Source organism: Oryza brachyantha, chromosome 7 (genome assembly GCF_000231095.2).
Source record: "Oryza brachyantha chromosome 7, ObraRS2, whole genome shotgun sequence".
Taxonomy (NCBI): Eukaryota; Viridiplantae; Streptophyta; class Magnoliopsida; order Poales; family Poaceae; genus Oryza; species Oryza brachyantha.
The window spans coordinates 8,419,253-8,437,868 of NC_023169.2; the positions used below are offsets into that span (position 1 = coordinate 8,419,253).

The following is an 18,616-nucleotide window of genomic DNA, read 5'->3' on the forward strand; positions in this document are numbered from 1 at the left end:
GGGTTCACGCTCCGACACTCATATTGACTGGCTTTGCTTCTAACTTAAATTTCTCTCTCCTATGGATAAGCGTATTGTTGACACAAAATTCGCACTATTATGATGCAAAAATTATGGTACAGGCCTAGAGTTCTAGTTAACATCCATGTAGGTCACCATGTCCTAAATTCAATTTAACCCTGGAATTGATAAGTGGAAACCAAAGTTAACTTCAATAAGCCGATTGGCATTCGATCGGGCCGATGGTTGATATGATAATGAGCCAATTTAATCTAGAAACACGGTAATAGATTGGTCGGCTTGGTTGCAAGAATGATAATAAATAAAATAAGGAAATTAGCTAAATACAACTAGTTAATAATTAATTTCAACCTATTAAACATCTGATATGCTTTATTAATAATCTTGATCGATCAGACTAAACCGAGATAATATAAGATTACAACTAATAAAGATAATTTATTGGCAATAAAACGATATTAAATAATAAAGTTGCACCGATAATCATAGTCTATGGCCTATTATAAATATATATATTTATTTCCAGCGATTAACTGTTCAATTGAATATAATCTTGATAGATTGGGTTAATCCGAGACAACATAATATCATACTTAACCAAAACTGAAATAATCTTTGGAGTTTCATACTTATCCATCAATCTATCGTGAGCCGATGACTAGCGTTTATACGATAACAAGATAACTCATTGGCTATAATTCCTATGAAATAGATGAAATTGAGAGTAAGTTAAAGCATTTATTTAAAGTGATTGATCAGTATAATCCAAGGAATAAATATGACTTCTATCAAACTGGTAAGATTGACAATAACAACATAGGTTTTGATAATATTGGACTGAACTAAAAAAAGTCTTAATCCAACCTATAGAATCACACATCGATTAACTAGAAAGATAAAAAGATAAAGGATAACTTAGATTGAAACCAATCTTTTAACCAGCAATTATCCAAGATTAACCAAAATATTGGACTAAAATAAGAAAGTCTTATCTAGCCGATACTACTATTATATTTTGAGAACTTACTCAAGTAGTAGAGATCATACTTAACCGATGTATCCCAGCTAAGAGCTCGCTCTGACAAAACCATAGCTAAGGTGGTGATGTGCAAAAATATATTGAGATTGACTAATTTTACGAGACCATGGAATAGCATATTTATACCCGCTGTAGAGCTATAGTCTGACTTGTTTACAGGCAACCGATCAGAATGTTGTCCATAAGGAAAAGGAAAATAACACTATTAAGAAACCTACTCTATGCCTGATTCGAAAACCAATCTTCGCAATCTCCTTATTGTATACGATCAGCTTTCCAAACTTTTGTGAAACATATCAGGAAATTATTATCCTTGCTACAAAACTTTTCTTTAAACGCATCGGCTTCCATTTTTTCTTTTACCGTACCGCGCAACAGAAACACTAACTGTCATAAAATATATAATTATGTTTTTCCGTTGATTTTCTGGCTGTTAGATCTATGTTGAACTTGTTTCCAGAAAAAACACATAACTATTTCCTCTCTCTAAAATAAAGTTACCTTTACCCTTTCTTGGTTATTCTAAAATAAGATCATCTATATTTAGTGTTTATAAAAGTACAAAACAAATATATTGTAACTAAATAAGTGATATGATGGATTGCATTAGAATGGAATAAATTAAATAGTACCTCTGTTTTATAATATAAAATGTTTGACTTTTTTGGTTGCAACGTTTGATCATTCGTCTTATTAAAAAATTTAGAACAAATATAAAAAATACAAGTCATACTTAAAGTTATTTTTTATAACAAAGTAAGTCACAAGCAAAATAAATGATGTTTTCATAATTTTTTTAAATAAGACAAATGCTAAAAAAAATAATGTAACGAAGGGAATAATATATCAGTATCTAAACAATGTCTCGCAAAACAATAAGTAAAGTTATTTTGGAAAAAAAAAACAATCACTCAACCAAGGTTACTTAACGGTAATTTTGACAGGTCAAACGTCAACAGATCGATCAATCCAGTGAGCCCAACCGATGAGAGTATAGTTAATTAATAGCTCAAATTCATGGATAATCAATCTAATAATCAATTGATACTATAGCTACCTACAAAACATATACTACCATATTTCATATGTCATACACATATTGTATTTTGGAGTCCATATACAACATATCCTATCATACTCTATATGTCCTACACATAGAGTACATATACAGTTAGCTAGCTCACTGTTCTTCTCTTCTTTTTTATGTTTTTAAAATATATTTATTCTGATACCTTCGACCGCACACACCCACGGACACGAGCACAAGCTAGGCTAACCCGCTAGAAGCGTCTTGCAGTGAGTACATCGAGCGGTGCGCCGGTGCCACCACGTCCACGGCCATGCACATCAATCCACACGCCGAGCTGAGCTGAAGCCGCGAGAGCCGAGAGGCCAGAAAAACCTGGCGCCCGCGCGGCACGCCACGTGCCTAGCAGCCAGCGCTGGCGGCCGCCACGCGTCGCATGCATGCGGGGATCAGCTCGATCCCAGCTTCCTCTCCTCGCACGTCCGCACCTCGTTCTCCCCCTTGCCCCGCCCCGCCGCTTCGGTTCTCGCTCATCTATACCCACCCGCCTCTTTAAAATCATATCGTTCCGTGCCTACTCGATCGTACCGTGCTACTGTGCTGCTTGCTTCCTAGCTTATTGCCCTGCTTTTGCGTACATACGATCGTCGGTGAGCAGAGCAGCCATGGCCGGAGTCGGGAGGAACATGCTGGCGCCGCTGTTGGTGCTCAACCTCATCATGTACCTGATCGTCATCGGCTTCGCCAGCTGGAACCTCAACCACTTCATCAATGGCCAGACCAACTATCCCGGTATACAATACATACGTTCTCTTCTCTCTTACTCTTAGTACAATATAATTAGAACGCGTGCGTGCGTGTGTGACTGACTGAATACGTGCGTGCGTGCAGGCGTGGCCGGGAACGGCGCGACGTTCTACTTCCTGGTGTTCGCCGTCCTGGCCGGGGTGGTGGGCGCGGCGTCGAAGCTCGCCGGCGTCCACCACGTGCGCGCGTGGCGCCGCGACAGCCTCGCCACCAACGCCGCCTCGTCGCTCATCGCCTGGGCCATCACCGCGCTCGCCTTCGGCCTCGCCTGCAAGGAGATCCACGTCGGCGGCCACCGCGGCTGGCGCCTCCGCGTGCTCGAGGCCTTCGTCATCATCCTCGCCTTCACCCAGCTCCTCTACGTGCTCATGCTCCACGCCGGCCTCTTCGGTGGCAGCGGCAGCGGCGGCTACCGGGACCACGACTACGGCGTCGGTGCCGGCGCCGCCGCCGCCACCGGCGAGCCCAAGGGGACGGCGAGGGTCTGATCTCTCGACACACGCTCTACCGTACATCGCCTTAGGAAACAATAAACGCAATGCATACATAAATGTTTCAGTGTGTGTATGTGCAGCACTAGTGCAATAGTGTCGTAGCTGTGACAGCATGGTGTAGTTTAGCTCTCTTCAGTGTGTCAACAAGAATCTGTAACTTTGTATATGCATGTGTGACCGTACGTACGTACCTGGTACGCGTACTCCGTAGCTAGGTGTGCACCTCATGGCCTGTATTTTGCTTGCATCGAAGTGCCGTCCTTGGTCAATCATGGCGTATTAGCTAGCTATAATGTTTATTTAATTTGTTTGTTAGCATCCGTCCCAAAGGATGTACTCTGTTTTTTTCGTCATCGACTCGGATTTACGTTTTTTTTCATTTCGATCATTTATTATAATTACTAATTATTTTGTTATAATTTGATTTATTACTTAATGAATTTTAAGCCTGATTTATAATTATATATATTTAAATATATTTAGAGTAAGACAAAATGTCAAATCGACCCACTGTAGATTTAGAAGCCAATTTCTTTAAATAAAGAGAAAATATACTTTTTGCCGCTGACTTTTACATTAAACCATCGTTATACCATCTATTTTTATTATAATGACCCTATTTGTTTTCATTATAATGTCCGAAATACCCTGATCAAAACATCTAAAATTTGGAGAAAAATGTGAAATATCAGATTCTAACTTTTCATACAAATTTTAGACAATATATAATATAATGTTTATAATATAAAATTTCAGAATATTTGAAAATTTTTTGAAAGTTTTTATTCGAGTATTTCGGTCGTTAAGATAAAAATGAACGGTATTAACGGTGGCTAACAGGACGGCGATAGACGATTGTATAATATTGAAAAGTAAAATGAGAACCGGAGTCAAATGTATTTAGATTCAAAAGTTAAAAAATGTATTTAGATTCAAAATTTAACTGTCCGGTGTCAACTAAGAAAACTAAAGAACCGGAGGGATTATACGGGTGTAGAATTTTGGCTACTACTTCCTCCGTTCCAAAACAATTAAACAATTTATAGACTCTTCTTTTCTCCTTTTATTAAAAAAATTTACGAATTAATATTTTTATTTTTTCCGTTATAAATTGTTCCAAAACAATTAAACAATTTATACTCTTCTTTTCTCCTTTTATTAAAAAAATTTACGAATTAATATTTTTATTTTTTCCGTTCCAAAACAATTTATAGACTCTCCTTTTCTCCTTTTATTAAAAAAAATTTACGAATTAATATTTTTAATCCTTTTATAAAAAAAATTTACGAATTAATATTTTTATTTTTATTAGACGATAAATTATAAATAATATTAAACATGTGACTAATTTTTTTAATTGCTTAAAAAATTTTAAATAAAACGGATAGTCAAATGCTGGATACGAAAACCAAAAAGTAGTTTATCATGGACAGAGACTACCTTTATAGCCGAAAATATTCCTCATGCTAGAGACTGATATATTTTGTGACGGACGGAGGACGCTAGGCAGTATGTATCTACGTGCATTATATCGAAAGCAGCACGCGTACATGGCGTTTGGAAGTAACCTTGCAGGCGTACGTGCAATACTTCTTTAAGCTACTCGTTAGTCATGAGCCGTTGACCCTTGGTTTGTTGGTGGTCAATAATCCATCTCGGACATTATCCGAGTCGCGATCTGGTGAATTGAGCATTTTTCTTGTTTGCTTTTGTAAACATAACCACAATGACTCAATGAGCTACTAATGATTTAAAAACAAAGGGTGACTTGCATGCTTCGCGTGTGGTGGTACATGCATCCACGATGCACCGAGATACACTAGTATTTAAATTCAGGCTTAGCCTAGTAGAGAACTCAGGCAGTGTTCGGCGAGGGCATAAGTTATCTTGTTCCTTTTGTTTTGCGCGTGTATGTTTCTCGAACCGGTAACGGTATATTTTTTAAGAAAATTTTATATAAGAAAGTTGTTTTAAAAAAATCATATAAGTCTATTTTATATTTTTTTAATAATTAATAGTTAATTAATCATGTACTAATCTATTACTACGATTTTCGCGCCGGACGACTAAGTCCGTCCGAACGCACTCTTGGACTCTCAGATAACTTAATCTAACATTCATTCTACTACTATGAAGATTTGAACCCAGTAGTACCGAACATCCTGAGTTTAAATCTTCATATTAGCATAAATTTTAGATCCTGAGTTTAAATCTTCATATTAGCATGAATTTTAGATTTTCGCATGCAGTTGGGCTAGCCGCATACGTGAAATCGTCTGCAAAGATGGATGGGGCTAGCTAGCGCAACCGCATGAAAATCTGATTTTTCGCATGCGGTTGCTTAAGCCGACTACATGCAAAGAGAAAAATCATGAAAAAAATTCGACGACCGCCATTGTCATCGCCATCGCTAGCCGTCGATACAACGCCCTCTGCCATCATGGCCGCACCGCTCCCGTCATCGCCGTCGCCATCGCTAGTCGCCGGTACAACGCTACGGCCACCCGAGACCGCCGCCGTCCTTCGTGCCAGATCCGCCGCCTAGTGTCATCGTCGCCGTGGGGAGGTCATCGTTGCCGCGCCCGAGCCAAATTCGTCGTGCCCGAGGTCGTCGTCATCGTGCCCGAGCTCGCTACTGCCGTTCGCCGTCATCGTTATCGCCGGGGAGGTCATCATCGCCGCCCCTGAGGTCGTCGTCACTGCGGGACGGTCGTCGTCGCAGCAACCGGGGCTAAAACACACCCCATCCCTGACCCCGGCGGGTCCCCAACACTAATCGGGGCCCGTTCGAAGATGGCGATGCCAGCGAGGACGCGCATCCACGCAGAGCCCGGCAAACTGGTGGAGGCGGCGGCCACGACGGCGAGGCCAGGTTGGTCGACGAGGGCCAAGGCGAGGCCCGTGGGCGCGAAGTCGAGGGTGGCGGCGACCGAGTCGCGGGCGACGACGATCGAGTCACGGGCGGCGACAACCAGCATGCGTGGGGAGGCCAAAGTCCTCGAGTGCGCTGCGTGCGGCGAGGGCGATGGATGGCAACGTACGAGTCACGGGCATCGGCGTCGACGGTCGGCCGGTGTGGGGAGGCCGAGGTCAGCGAGCGATGGCCGGCCGTCGTGGCCGTGCGGCGAGAGCGATGGGAGGCGGCGGCTCACAAGTGCTAACGGGGAGAGGAAGATGACATAATAGTTAGGGCTTAGAGATATATATACCTCATGTTTGCTAGGCCTATTGTGATTTTGTGAAATTGTTACTATTACATTGTCGGATGAAGAAATGACAAAGATAGAAGTTATAGATCTCGATAGGTTATATAATTTTGTTGTTGATGACTTTTTTCAGCTGAAATCATTTACTGCTTCAAAATATTGAAGTTTTGAAATTCAAATTTTTAATTGATAAAACAAAGTCACTTGAAAAAATGGCCAAAATAATAGCAGTAAGAACACAATAACAGAGCATGATTTTAGAAACATTTAGGAAAAGAATCATATAATTTAAAGTTCATACAAGTGAAATAACTAGTTTTAAAATTTTCAAAATTTATTTTTACGTATGGCTCCTTAAGAGCCCGTATGAAAAAAATCGATTTTTCCATGCGGGCACTTTAGTGCCCTCTTAAAAGGCCTGTATAGGAAAAACAAATTTTCCATACGGGCCACCTAAGGAGGCGTATGAGAAAATGACCACGATTTTTGCAGATGCCAATAGTTATGGTCCGTTTGCAAAAAATCATGGGGTCTCGTACTGAAAATCACTTTTATAGTAGTGTTTGGAGATGTTTTACGGGTTATAGTGGATGCGGAAGGAGATGAAATCGAAGGGAGCTATGGATGGACCTTGGTACAAATCTGAACCTCGATGAGAGATGGGTGACAGAGGGAGGGAGACTACTAGGAGGGTGGGAGGGAGATTACTAGGAGGGCGGGAGGTGGAAGGGGCGCGTACTCGAAAATTTTGCGACGGCGGTGGTGTCACCTCGGAGAGCGCGCCCGAGAGATGGCTCGCTCGGTCGAGCGCGTGGGAGAAGCAAGCGCGGGCAGGAGAAGGCCACTTGGGCGTGTGGAAGGAGTCGCAGCTGCGGCGGCAGTAGGTGGCACGGGTGTACGGGATCCATAGAAACGGCCCTGTCCTTCTCCAACATGGTTGTGATGGTTTCTTCGGTCCGCAAACGATACGTAGACTCCGCTTCTTATCAAGAAATGATTTCTTGTTTTTTCTCCTTCTCTCTTTAATAACTATACTGCTAGATCAACAAAATACAATAAATATAAGAGTATTAATTACATAGGGTTAGAAACTATGTAGAGTCTGTATTATGACTGGCCTCAGAAGTTTTGTGCGGCACCGTCACATATTTTTTTTTCCTCTTTTCCTCTGACTAAACTATCTGAGCATGGATTGCTCAATCCCAAGCTCACACTGACCTCATGCCAGTTAATGCGTGCCTCTATAGACATTTTCTGCTCCGCCACTCGACCTCGCCATCGCCATCGCTGCAGCTCTTGCCGCTGTTTGTGGTGCCTCGAAAGTTATCTGATAGGGAAGTTAATTGAATGGTGTATCAATTATAGTTTAGCAACAAAAATGGCTAAATTTTCTGCATTAGTTCATTGAGCAATTAATGGAGTGAAAGATACATATGACTATAATTGACATATTATAATTACAATAAATGAGATATAATGGACATGCTAAAAATTAATTGGAAGGCTTCCATGACATACTGTACAATAAATGTTGGGAAATTCTAAGCAATGTGGGCTTCGCTATATATATTGTACGTTTCAGGATGGCTGACATGAAGGTCACCAAAGTCAGTTAAAAGCAATATTCTACATACACAATGGGTTTTCTCGCTGTAGCCATCTTAGCATGTTTTTCATATGCATCTGGTTATCTAAATCTGTAGGTAGGATCAGTAGATGCCCGTGTCAAACCAGAAATCAACGGGAAGGTAACCATACTACCTTGTGTCACTTAATTAATATTGTATTTTACAATTTTCTGCACTTTTTCCTATCCTTCATTATCATCATGAATAATTTTTTAATCATTCCCTGTATTTTGGAAAAAAAAAGAACAAGAAGGAAGTGATATTAGATGTGATGCATGTGAAAGATATAAACACATAAATATTTGTTTGACTATACTAATTTGGGCGATTTTATCATTGTTAAAAAATACCATGAGATACCATGCTTTTCTATTATAAAATTTCATACATTTGATACTACGTATCTGAGGTTCCAAAATTTTCAGTGTAATTGTTAGTACAACTATTAGAGTAGTCCCAATGGAAGAAACTGACATGGTTGCCATATATAATAAATCATTAATAGAAACCATTTTTCACAATAGAAGTGTCTTTGAGTAATAATTGTTTTCTCTTTGTATCTCCTAACTCAATATTATTCTACCAATGGACATATATCTCCTAGAAACTAGTGATTTCTTTTCAATGGTGAATGGTTTCTTGGTGCAATGAGTGAAAAGAAGAGTTGTTTCTTCACGAGAAAACCATTTCTAAATTATTTTCTCTCTTTCTTATTAGTTATGTTGCCATGCATGTCAATATTTTGCTTATATGAAAAGCTATTTAATGAGGATAAAAACCACCATTAATGTATTATTGGGACTGCCCTTGCCAATTTACCCAGAGAATGCTATTAGCTAGCAGGCGTAAGTCTCTTACTTAATTGTTGATGACAACATGGGCGGGGTAGTACCGCACAAACGCTGTCGTTAAAATTCTCAACGAATTTTTGGATTCATCATATTAAATTAATTAATGCTACATGTTCAAAGAACATTTCATGATAATGTTTATGATACTTTTTTGGATGTATGAGAAGACTCGAAGACCAACACCGCTCTTCTATTCTAGGAGGCACATACAAACTAATCAAGAAGGTAGCTATGCTTATCATGTAAGTTCTCTGCCTTGCTCTCTCTCTCTCTCATTCACACAATACAAACAGTTATTTGCGGCTAAATATTTAATTCAGATACTAACCAAAGAAGGTACATGCCGTTTGACTAGAAAGCTGCAATAGTTTCCCATTTTACTAACATTCGTGTTACAAAATATGCTTACCTTATGCATTTAAAAATTATCTTAAAATATAGTTACCTCTGACACCTCTCAACCAATTATATCTCCCATTTAACTTCTCGACCTAGTTATTTATCTCACAATCATCCTTTATTCATCTTATCCTCTGATTAATTGTACTTGTTCTTGTAAAAAAGATAGAGACCTAGATAGGCCGGCTTATAAGCGGATTGACGAGCCGAACCACTTATACCCTACGAACAAAGAGTCTTGAATCACATTATGTTTATTAATATATTATTCTATCAACAGGTGGCTATGTATCACACAGACAAGGGCTGGTACTTTGGAACTCGAGCTAAAATAAGTATATGGAGACAGCCCTATCATGGACGGTATCAAGAGTCTGGTGCATCCATATTAGTGGCCAGCAATGAAGTAGAGGGCTTCAATGCACTTGAAGCTGGATTTCACGTAAAAAACCAAAGCATGACATCCATATATACCTGCAAAAATTCAATGGCTAGCAAGAATAATCATTTTGCATACATGTTTTGGCTATGCAGGTCTATCCTGATTTGTATAATGACAATGATGTCCATTTCTTTACCTATTGGACAGTAAGTTGAGCCGCCTTAGCTATTATCTGTATATTTGGAGTTTTCAGTTGATCATGTTGAGAATCTTCAGAAAATCTGTCGTTAGAAATCTGATAGTACTAATCAATTTACTTTTTTTTTACCATTATTATCAGAAAGATAACTACAAATCCACTGGGTGCTACAATCTAAAATGCGGAGGGTTTGTGCCAGCAACAGGAGCTGAACTTGTCCCAGGCCAAGCTGTTAGTCCTCCATCAATATACGGTGTTGAAGATCATTACATCTCCATTAGCCTACATACGGTGCGTCCCACTTAACCAGTATGGGCAAGAAGCTTGTCTTCTTTTTTATTTTTGAAACAAAGCAATTGATTTTATGGAAATTTTGTATTTTTTTAAGTTTTTTTTTCAAATATGAACTAATGGCATACCATTACAAAACTATTAGACCAGGAAGAACTCTGTGGGGAAGCAACAGTACCCGTCTACCCTGGTAGGCTGGTAGAGTGGTATTTACACTCGTTTCAGACATAGCCATGAATCCTGACAAGGATCATCACAGTTTAAAATTTTCAGTGCAAGAAGATGTCTTTCAAATAAGAGATAGCAAAATATGGGATGATCCTCTTAGTTACAACATGTAATGAACTACAGGAATGTTTGCTCACCATTTGAAAGAGATTTTTGACTAACAAATTATAAATAGACACAACTGACTGCTAATAAAATTCTAACTATAATGTTTGCTCACCATTTGAACGAAATTTACAGGATCCAGCCACGGGAGACTGGGTGTTGTTCAGGGATGATCTGGACAAGCCATTATTTTTAGGCCATTTTCCGCAGGAGCTCTGCCCCAAGCTGAATGGCGGGGCACCTCAAATGGCATGGAATGGGTTTGTGAGCTACCCAAACAACGATCCAGGGCCTGAAATGGGAAGCGGCCATTTTCCTGAAGAAGGGGACAGAAGAGCGGCGTACATCAAGAACATCAAGTTCTTTGACTCCCATGGCCATGGCCATGAACCTAATACTGAGCTGCTACTCCGGGTCCTTGACAAGCCAGACTGCTACAATGTTAGTTACATCGATTGTGAAGTAAAGGATCGCTGCTATTTTTCCTATGGTGGGCCAAGCGGTTGTATTGGCTGATAGATCACATTGTTCTTCTCCCAAAACTAAATAAAATGTAAATTAATGATTTCAACTCTCACTCCCAACCAGATACTCTGGTCATGTGTTTGACAAACTAGCTTGGCAGCCTAGATTCAGAGCTGAAGAAAAAGAATTAAACAGGGTTTAATTGGTTTAGTACATGGAGCAGGTGCGGCTAGGAGTAACACAAGTCATTTGCAATGAGAGTTGGGTACCTAAATTAGGTTAATATGAACTTCATTATGGCCAAAGTTATAACAATTGTTGTAACTAATGTTATATTTAATTATGTGAACCTCTTAGAATATACTCCCTCCGTCTCTAAATGTTTGACGCCATTGACTTTTTTATACAAGTTAATTTGACTATTCGTTTTATTCAAAAAATTTACGTAATTATTAATTATTTTTATATCATTGTATTTATTGTTAAATATACTTTTATGCATATATGTAGCTTTATATGTTTTTTTAAAAAATAAATAAAACGAACGGTCAAACATGTATCAAAAAGTCAATGGTGTCAAATATTTAGGGCCGGAGGGACGGAGGTAGTAATGAACTACAGGAATGGTATAATACTTCGACTATTTATGTGAGGCTGAAGATGGAAAAACCTACTGCCGTCTAGAATTGTTGGATAAAATCAGTTGTATTTTTTATATTCCCATCGTCTACAAGCTGCTCGTCTACCGTAGCACTCGTGAAGACGCTGGGGTGGTTGTTTGACTTGTTTATACCAAACGGTATATTTGCAAACATAAAATAATTTTTTTATTTTATATAAAACCTAAGACTGCAAATAAACTATAGTGAAAAACCCTAAAATCAAATCTAAATTTAAAATTAAAAAATTAAATTTTGGCTTATAAAGATAAACGAAATGAAAAGATGAGAGTGGTTGATCTCATTCGGTGTTGCCGAGACAAAGCTACGACCCTTTGAAGCAGGAGTAGGCAGAGAGAAGGTGAGGAAGCATCTTGAGTAATACACCCCTCTGATGAGAAGAGTTGATCACAACACTAGCTTACCAGGGATGCTTGTTGCAACGCTAGCGTGAGTCGTCGCTTGCAAAGGAAACTTTCACCTCTCCCGCCCACCGGGACACCCCATTTGGTCAACGTGCATGAAACTCTTTCTTGAGAAAAAGATACATATTCACTAAATATTTGATGCTGTTGACTTTTTAATACACGTTTGATCATTCGTTTTATTTAAAAAAATTACATAATTACTAATAATTTTTATATCATTCTATTTATTGTTAAGTATACTTTTATGCATATATATAACTTTACATATTTTACAAAAGAATTTAAATAAGACGATTGGTCAAACGTGTATAAAAAAGTCAACGGCGTCAAACATTTAAGGACAGAGAGAGTATTAGCTACCGGCTTTGTAAGGAACAGTTTTTCACTTGTTTGTATCCTTGTAACTGCGGCAGGAACATATTTGATCCAATTTTTTCATTTGTGCCAAGTTGTAGAAACTGGACGAGTAAAACACCTTTTCCATTTATAGAAAGGAAACTGAACAAAGAAAAAAAATATTCCATGTGCTTTACAATAGGATATTGGGTTTTCATATAGGCCATTGACTGTTTTATAGGTTCATTAGAAATGGCCTAATGAGACAGGTGTTAGGATTAGTAGAAAACCGTGATTGTTCTTTCTTATGGTTTTCTCAGAGAGGAGATGCGGTGCATCCAAGGGGCAGGCAGTTTTGTTGTTTTTCTCGTAGAGGGGACGCGTTGCACCTGAGGAAGGAGAGGGAGGACATACGACTAAAATTTTAAGTAGGTACGACATAAGAAATTCGTCCATAATTTTACATGAAGATTAGGACATCTATCCAATTGGACACTGTTACGGTATCTTAAGGAGGAAGGGTAATACTATAGTAAAATTTAATTCTAATCATATATTTTTATAAGTACATATTAAAAATTTTATTTGAAACTTCGATAAGATATATTTAGCAATTCATCTATTTTAATATAAAATATTATACGCAAATTTATTGCAATGTTATATATTTTAGTTTAAATTTTATCTATATAAAATTTCTACTACACTACTATCATCATAATATAAGAAAATCAGATCCGTTGGATCTAAAGTAACTGACGGCTCATAATTATAGAAGGGTGCCTTAAAAAAATCCATCCAATTTGATGCTCCCTCTATTTTATATTTACAGGTTATTTTCGGATTGTCCTAAATTAAATCTTTTAAATTTAACCAAATTTATAAAAGATGTACTAATACTTGCAACAACAAACTAGTTTTATTATATCCATCGTTAAATATATTTTTATATTTTTCATTGGACTGGAATCCAACTACGGTATACGTGACTATAGGGTTTTTTCGGTACCAAGATATGCACGAGTGCGAAGAAATAAGAAGACAAAGACTTTTATACTGGTTTCAAGCTCTCAGATGATGTCTAATAGCCCTACTCTAGTAAGTTAAATCTGGTTTTTCTCTTGTATGATATTATCGAGATTTATACAAAACTTGGAACATGTACTCAGTCAGCCTGCCCTAAAGCTATATGTATGTCGAGGATAATCAACGAGATTGTATGGGACTGATCCTGACAAGGGCACTGCTAGAGTCTTCGTCTTGTCTAGCTGGTTCGTAATTTGTTCTTCCCCTTTTAAGAGTTTATGGTATTTATATCTTAAAATTCTGCTGCTTTAAATATGACTAAAATAATAAAAGGAATATTTAACTTTTTACCACTCTTAGAAATGATGCTAACATATTTGTAACTGGGCTCGCATGTCATAGACACATGAGAACCTACATGTCATGTACAGCGGGTGGCAAATATATTAATGTCAATTTTTAGGAGTGGCAAAAAGTTAAATGCCCTTAAATAAAATATTACAGAGTGTGACTGGGCATATGTGTTTGTACCTAGATCAGACTAGGAATATTATCCTATTGAAGTATAACTTCTCTCCTTAATCATATCTTTTTTGGGAGAAGTGGGTGTATTCCCAAATATATGCTAGTGTGGTATCATTGGGTATACCATATTTTCAGATGCGAAATTATTGATAATGATAGCAATATCAAATTCATCCAATAGTTTCTTCTCGATACATAGAGATGCAAAGTCTTCTTTTCTGTTCTGATTCATGAATAAATGGTAGATGAATATCAGAATATATGAAACTATCAAACTATTCAGCAGTTAGTACTAGTACTTACCTAGCCGAGGAGGACTAGTCTGGATCACTGGAGGCTAGCTATCTGCAGGTTGCCCGCCTGCCCCTGCCGCTAGAGCCTGATCTGCCTAGAGGAGATGCGGATCAGCGGATGCACCCGGGATGCCGAGCGGCCGAAGACTGGGTACTGCCGAACTGCCGAACTGGTGTCTTAGCGAAGACGCGGCGTCGCGAAGAAGCCGTCGCCCGTCGCACCGAAAACTGGCCAACAGGCGAAGTCGTGATTCACGAGTCACGACGTGATCATGCGAAGAGGACACGACACGACTAGGCCGGTGCGATCTGCCGATGTCAGAGATATATATTAAAAATTGGTGACCTTATGTTAACAAGTTCTCTCTGACATCTACAAGATGACTCAAAGACATCCTCTGACATATGCAAAGACGCTTTCAATGATATCATCTGACATCTGCAAGGTACCTTATTTATGATCGTAGCTCCGTCTCCAATTTTTTCACCTTTGGCAATATGCAGCTGCCTTAACTACCATGTCTATGACGACCACAGCTACCACATGATCGGCTACCTCAACGGACATTACAACAAGTCATCCTCAACTACTCCAGTCAAAAACATCTGTGTCACCACTATCGTTCATAATACTCCCGCTATGACTGCCAGACGGAATAGAGAAATCCTCGACTACTCAAGTCAAAAGCATCTGTATTGTCGCTATCATCCATGACACTCCCACTATGACTGCGGGACGGAACAGAGGAGAGAGACAAGGCACGACACAGAAGGGGACGCAGTCACCAAGGTAGAGGGTCGAGACGATACGTAAGCGGACGCAGTCACCAAAGTAGAGGATTATCCATCAGAGATGTAATTGATGATGGAGAAACAAAGAAGAGAAGATGGTGAAACACAAGATTTCAAATCTAGTTGTAAAAGTTCGCTTCGCTCTCGTTATGACTGAGGGGGTATGTTAGAGATATAGATACATACGGTTACATATAATAGAGTCCAATAGAAACTCTAGAGATAAAGATAAAATCCTAGAGATATACGACAAAATATTTATCTTGTGCTACAAGTTTCTATTTCCCATGCTATAAATACACCCATGAGGATAAGTGCAATATACACCAGATCATATAGATTTCACTCATATATATCCAATATTTTTCATAGCGGAGCATAATACAAGACAAACATTTATTTCGTGTTAGTTCGTTACTTATATATTTTCATATGAACTCGAGGACACGTTTGATTCAGAACAAACATAAAGCAACTTATATTATGGAATGGAACTGAGGGAGTGTGTGTATATATATATATATTGACATTTTAACATTGAATACTCACAAAATAATAAACATTTAAACACATATTGTATTGTATCCTATAATATAGATTTTTCTTGCTCCAAGCTAGTCCAATCATTTAAAACTTATTAGCGATAAAAGTTGGAACTGTGACCGGTAGAATCGCGATGATCATTGATCAATGTCACTGGGTTAATCTTCACTCCTATAAATTGCTACTGCTGACGGTGGCTAGTGGCAGTGACCATGGACGTCAGCATCCCCCGGCGCACGCCCTTGTCCAGCTGCCCGGACACTCCCCCTCCAGCTAGCGCCGCTGCTCTCCGACACACACCTGCGGCTCCTCAACCCAGCCGCCGCCGCTGCTACCGGCCCCATCTCCTTCTACCGGCACCGTCGTTGCCCCGCGCCCCTCTGTCGTCCCAGTCGTGTCGTGCCCCGGTCCGGCGCCGCCGACCCCGCCTCCTGCCGATGCTGCACTGGGTCGTCGCCATGCGTGATGCGTCCAGGGTTTGAAGTATCGGAATGACGTTTTGTATCGGGGCAGAAATATTTCGGATAAAAATTGTTCAAACAATATTTAAATTCAAATTAAAAAAGTTCAAACGAAATTTCACAGAAAAAAGAAATATGGCAAAAAAAACATCAAGTAGCCCATGCACACATCAAATTCCAGTAGTATATAACCCAAAATTAGCACTAACTAATCTCTCCATGGCTACAGATCGAAATGACATGCAAATTAAGGCTTAAACAGTTAAATCTAACGATGTTACCATGTATCGACGATGAGCACAGTGCTTGCACGCCAACGCCCAGGAAATCCCTAGTCTCCTCCCTCCCGACGCCGGCGTCCTTCAGGCCGGCATGGCGCACCGCCGCCGTGAGCTCGCTCATTGCCCTGCCGAGGTTTGCATTATGTTGGCTTGCGCCAAACATAGCTGCACCGTCGAACTTGCCGCACGCATCGGCCGGCGAGGCGAACTGACGGGCGCCACAGCTGCCGCGGCAGCGGCGGCAAAGGAGGTGGACAGCGTGCCGCCCATGTTCAGGAACCAGCAGCACGCGCGGCGGCTGGGGGAGGAGCGACGGCGGCGCGTGGCTTCCGGGGGATGGAGCGGAGGCCGGCAGCGGGCGAGCAAATTTTTTTGCGATGTGGATTCGATTTTCGCTGACCGCCGCCGCGCGTCTGGTAGGACCGTAGGAGGGAGACGAATTGGGGATTTTTTGGGGGCTCCTTAGGGTTTCCACCCAAAAAAATGCGCGAAAATTTTTTTTATCCGAAATTTTTGACCGGAGACGCTGACTATCGGGACCCACCGAAACAGCTGAAATTTCGGAAATTTCATTCCGGAATTCAAAACCATGGATGCGTCCACTCCTGTCATCATCGCCTTCCCCTACCGGCACCTCCTCTAAGATACCCATCCAACCAGTGTCGTCGCGCCCCAGGACCCCTGCTGCTCCCTGGCCCAGCCACTGCTGCCAGCACCCCCATCCCCTTCTACCGGTGCCGCCACCGCCCTATGCACCCCCAGCCATCCTAGCCACGCCCCGGGCTGGCGCCGCACTCCGTCGTCACCCCGCCTCCTCTCCTTCCATCGTCAGCCGTCACCTTCCCTAAGAAAAAAGAGAGAATAGAAAGAGGGGAAGGTCGTGTTCGGCCGGGGGCTAAGCATCTTAGTTTCCTCGTTTTTCACGCACACGTTTCTCAAACTGCTAAACGGTATATTTTATAAAAATATTCTATAGAAAAGTTGTTTCTAAAAATCATATTAATCTATTTTATAATTTTTAATAATTAATAACTAATTAATCATGTACTAATCTATTAATACTTTTTTTTGTGCCGGATAACTTAACACACCTCTCAACCCCAAACAAACGGGGCCAAACGAACGCGGCCGAAAGAGTAAAGAGAGAGGAATAACGGGAGAAGAGGAGAGAAGGAGAAAAAAAGAGAAGAAAAAAGAGAGAAAAGGAAGGATATAGAAAAAAAAGAGAAGAAAAGAAAGTGGACCCATGAAGTTCACCTGGTTGAACTTGTAGGATAAAATTGCGGTCCAGTCCTACATACAAAACTACCAACCCTAGTGGTGAGAGGCTCTATCCTGGACAGCCAGACACATCGATGGAGGACATGGCGAGAAATCCGATAGCACCGTTTCTTTATTTATTTTTTTCTTTTTTCTTAGCGATATGTTCGACAGACACATCATGGAGGACACGGCGAGAAATCCGATAGCACCGTTTCTTTATTTATTTGTTTCTTTTTTCTTAGCGATATGCTCGACGAAAGATTGGTTCTAATTTATATTTAACCGGTCAGTGTGTCGTTCTTTCTTATTCCTTTCACGACTGCATTGGATAAAGGATTATAATGGAGTGCAAATTATAAACTCATATGTATATTTAACTTGTCAAAAATCTTTAAGTCACCTTTTGTGTAAGTCTTAAACAACAAATTTATAGACGCATTATAAATTCTTTTATTGAATTTTAAAATTTATGCATCTAATTAGCGAGAGAGAAACTAACTGAAAAAAAAGGAAAATTTTAAGGTGCTCCAAGTATATTTGAACCGTTCATTGGTGTTTGATCCAACCGATGATACAGTCTCTTACCTTGCTAGAGGTAATACTTCATTAGAAAGAAATAAAGTATTTATGTTGCATGTACCATTAAGGACAAGCAGGTTAATAAGGTAAGTAAATATTTATAAATTGAACACGCAGCTATAATTTGTTAACTTGAAATATCATGTTTCAATTTGACATGGGTAAAATCAAAGGCACCAATAATACTTCAAACATGTGAAATTAGATAGAATATTACACGCAGAATTTAGTTGTAAACCGCTGTAAAAAAAATAATACTGTCTACAAAGGTGCTTATGAAATTCAATT

At 39.8% G+C, this 18,616-nt stretch overlaps 2 protein-coding genes across 2 annotated transcripts; both read left to right on the plus strand.

The window, feature by feature from the left end:
• The first annotated feature begins 2,752 nt into the window (after positions 1–2,752).
• LOC121055048 (membrane protein PM19L-like) lies at positions 2,753–3,459 on the plus strand. The gene is made up of 2 exons (XM_040526463.1): positions 2,753–2,879; positions 2,979–3,459. Exons 1-2 carry the CDS (start codon positions 2,753–2,755, stop codon positions 3,380–3,382), a joined length of 531 nt encoding a protein of 176 aa, XP_040382397.1. The 3' UTR covers positions 3,383–3,459.
• Positions 3,460–8,177: 4,718 nt separating this feature from the next.
• Positions 8,178–11,193, plus strand: LOC121054984. Its single transcript, XM_040526294.1, has 3 exons — positions 8,178–8,201; positions 8,298–8,342; positions 10,813–11,193. The coding sequence occupies exons 1-3, from the start codon at positions 8,178–8,180 to the stop codon at positions 11,191–11,193; spliced, it is 450 nt and encodes a 149-aa protein (XP_040382228.1).
• Positions 11,194–18,616: the final 7,423 nt, after the last annotated feature.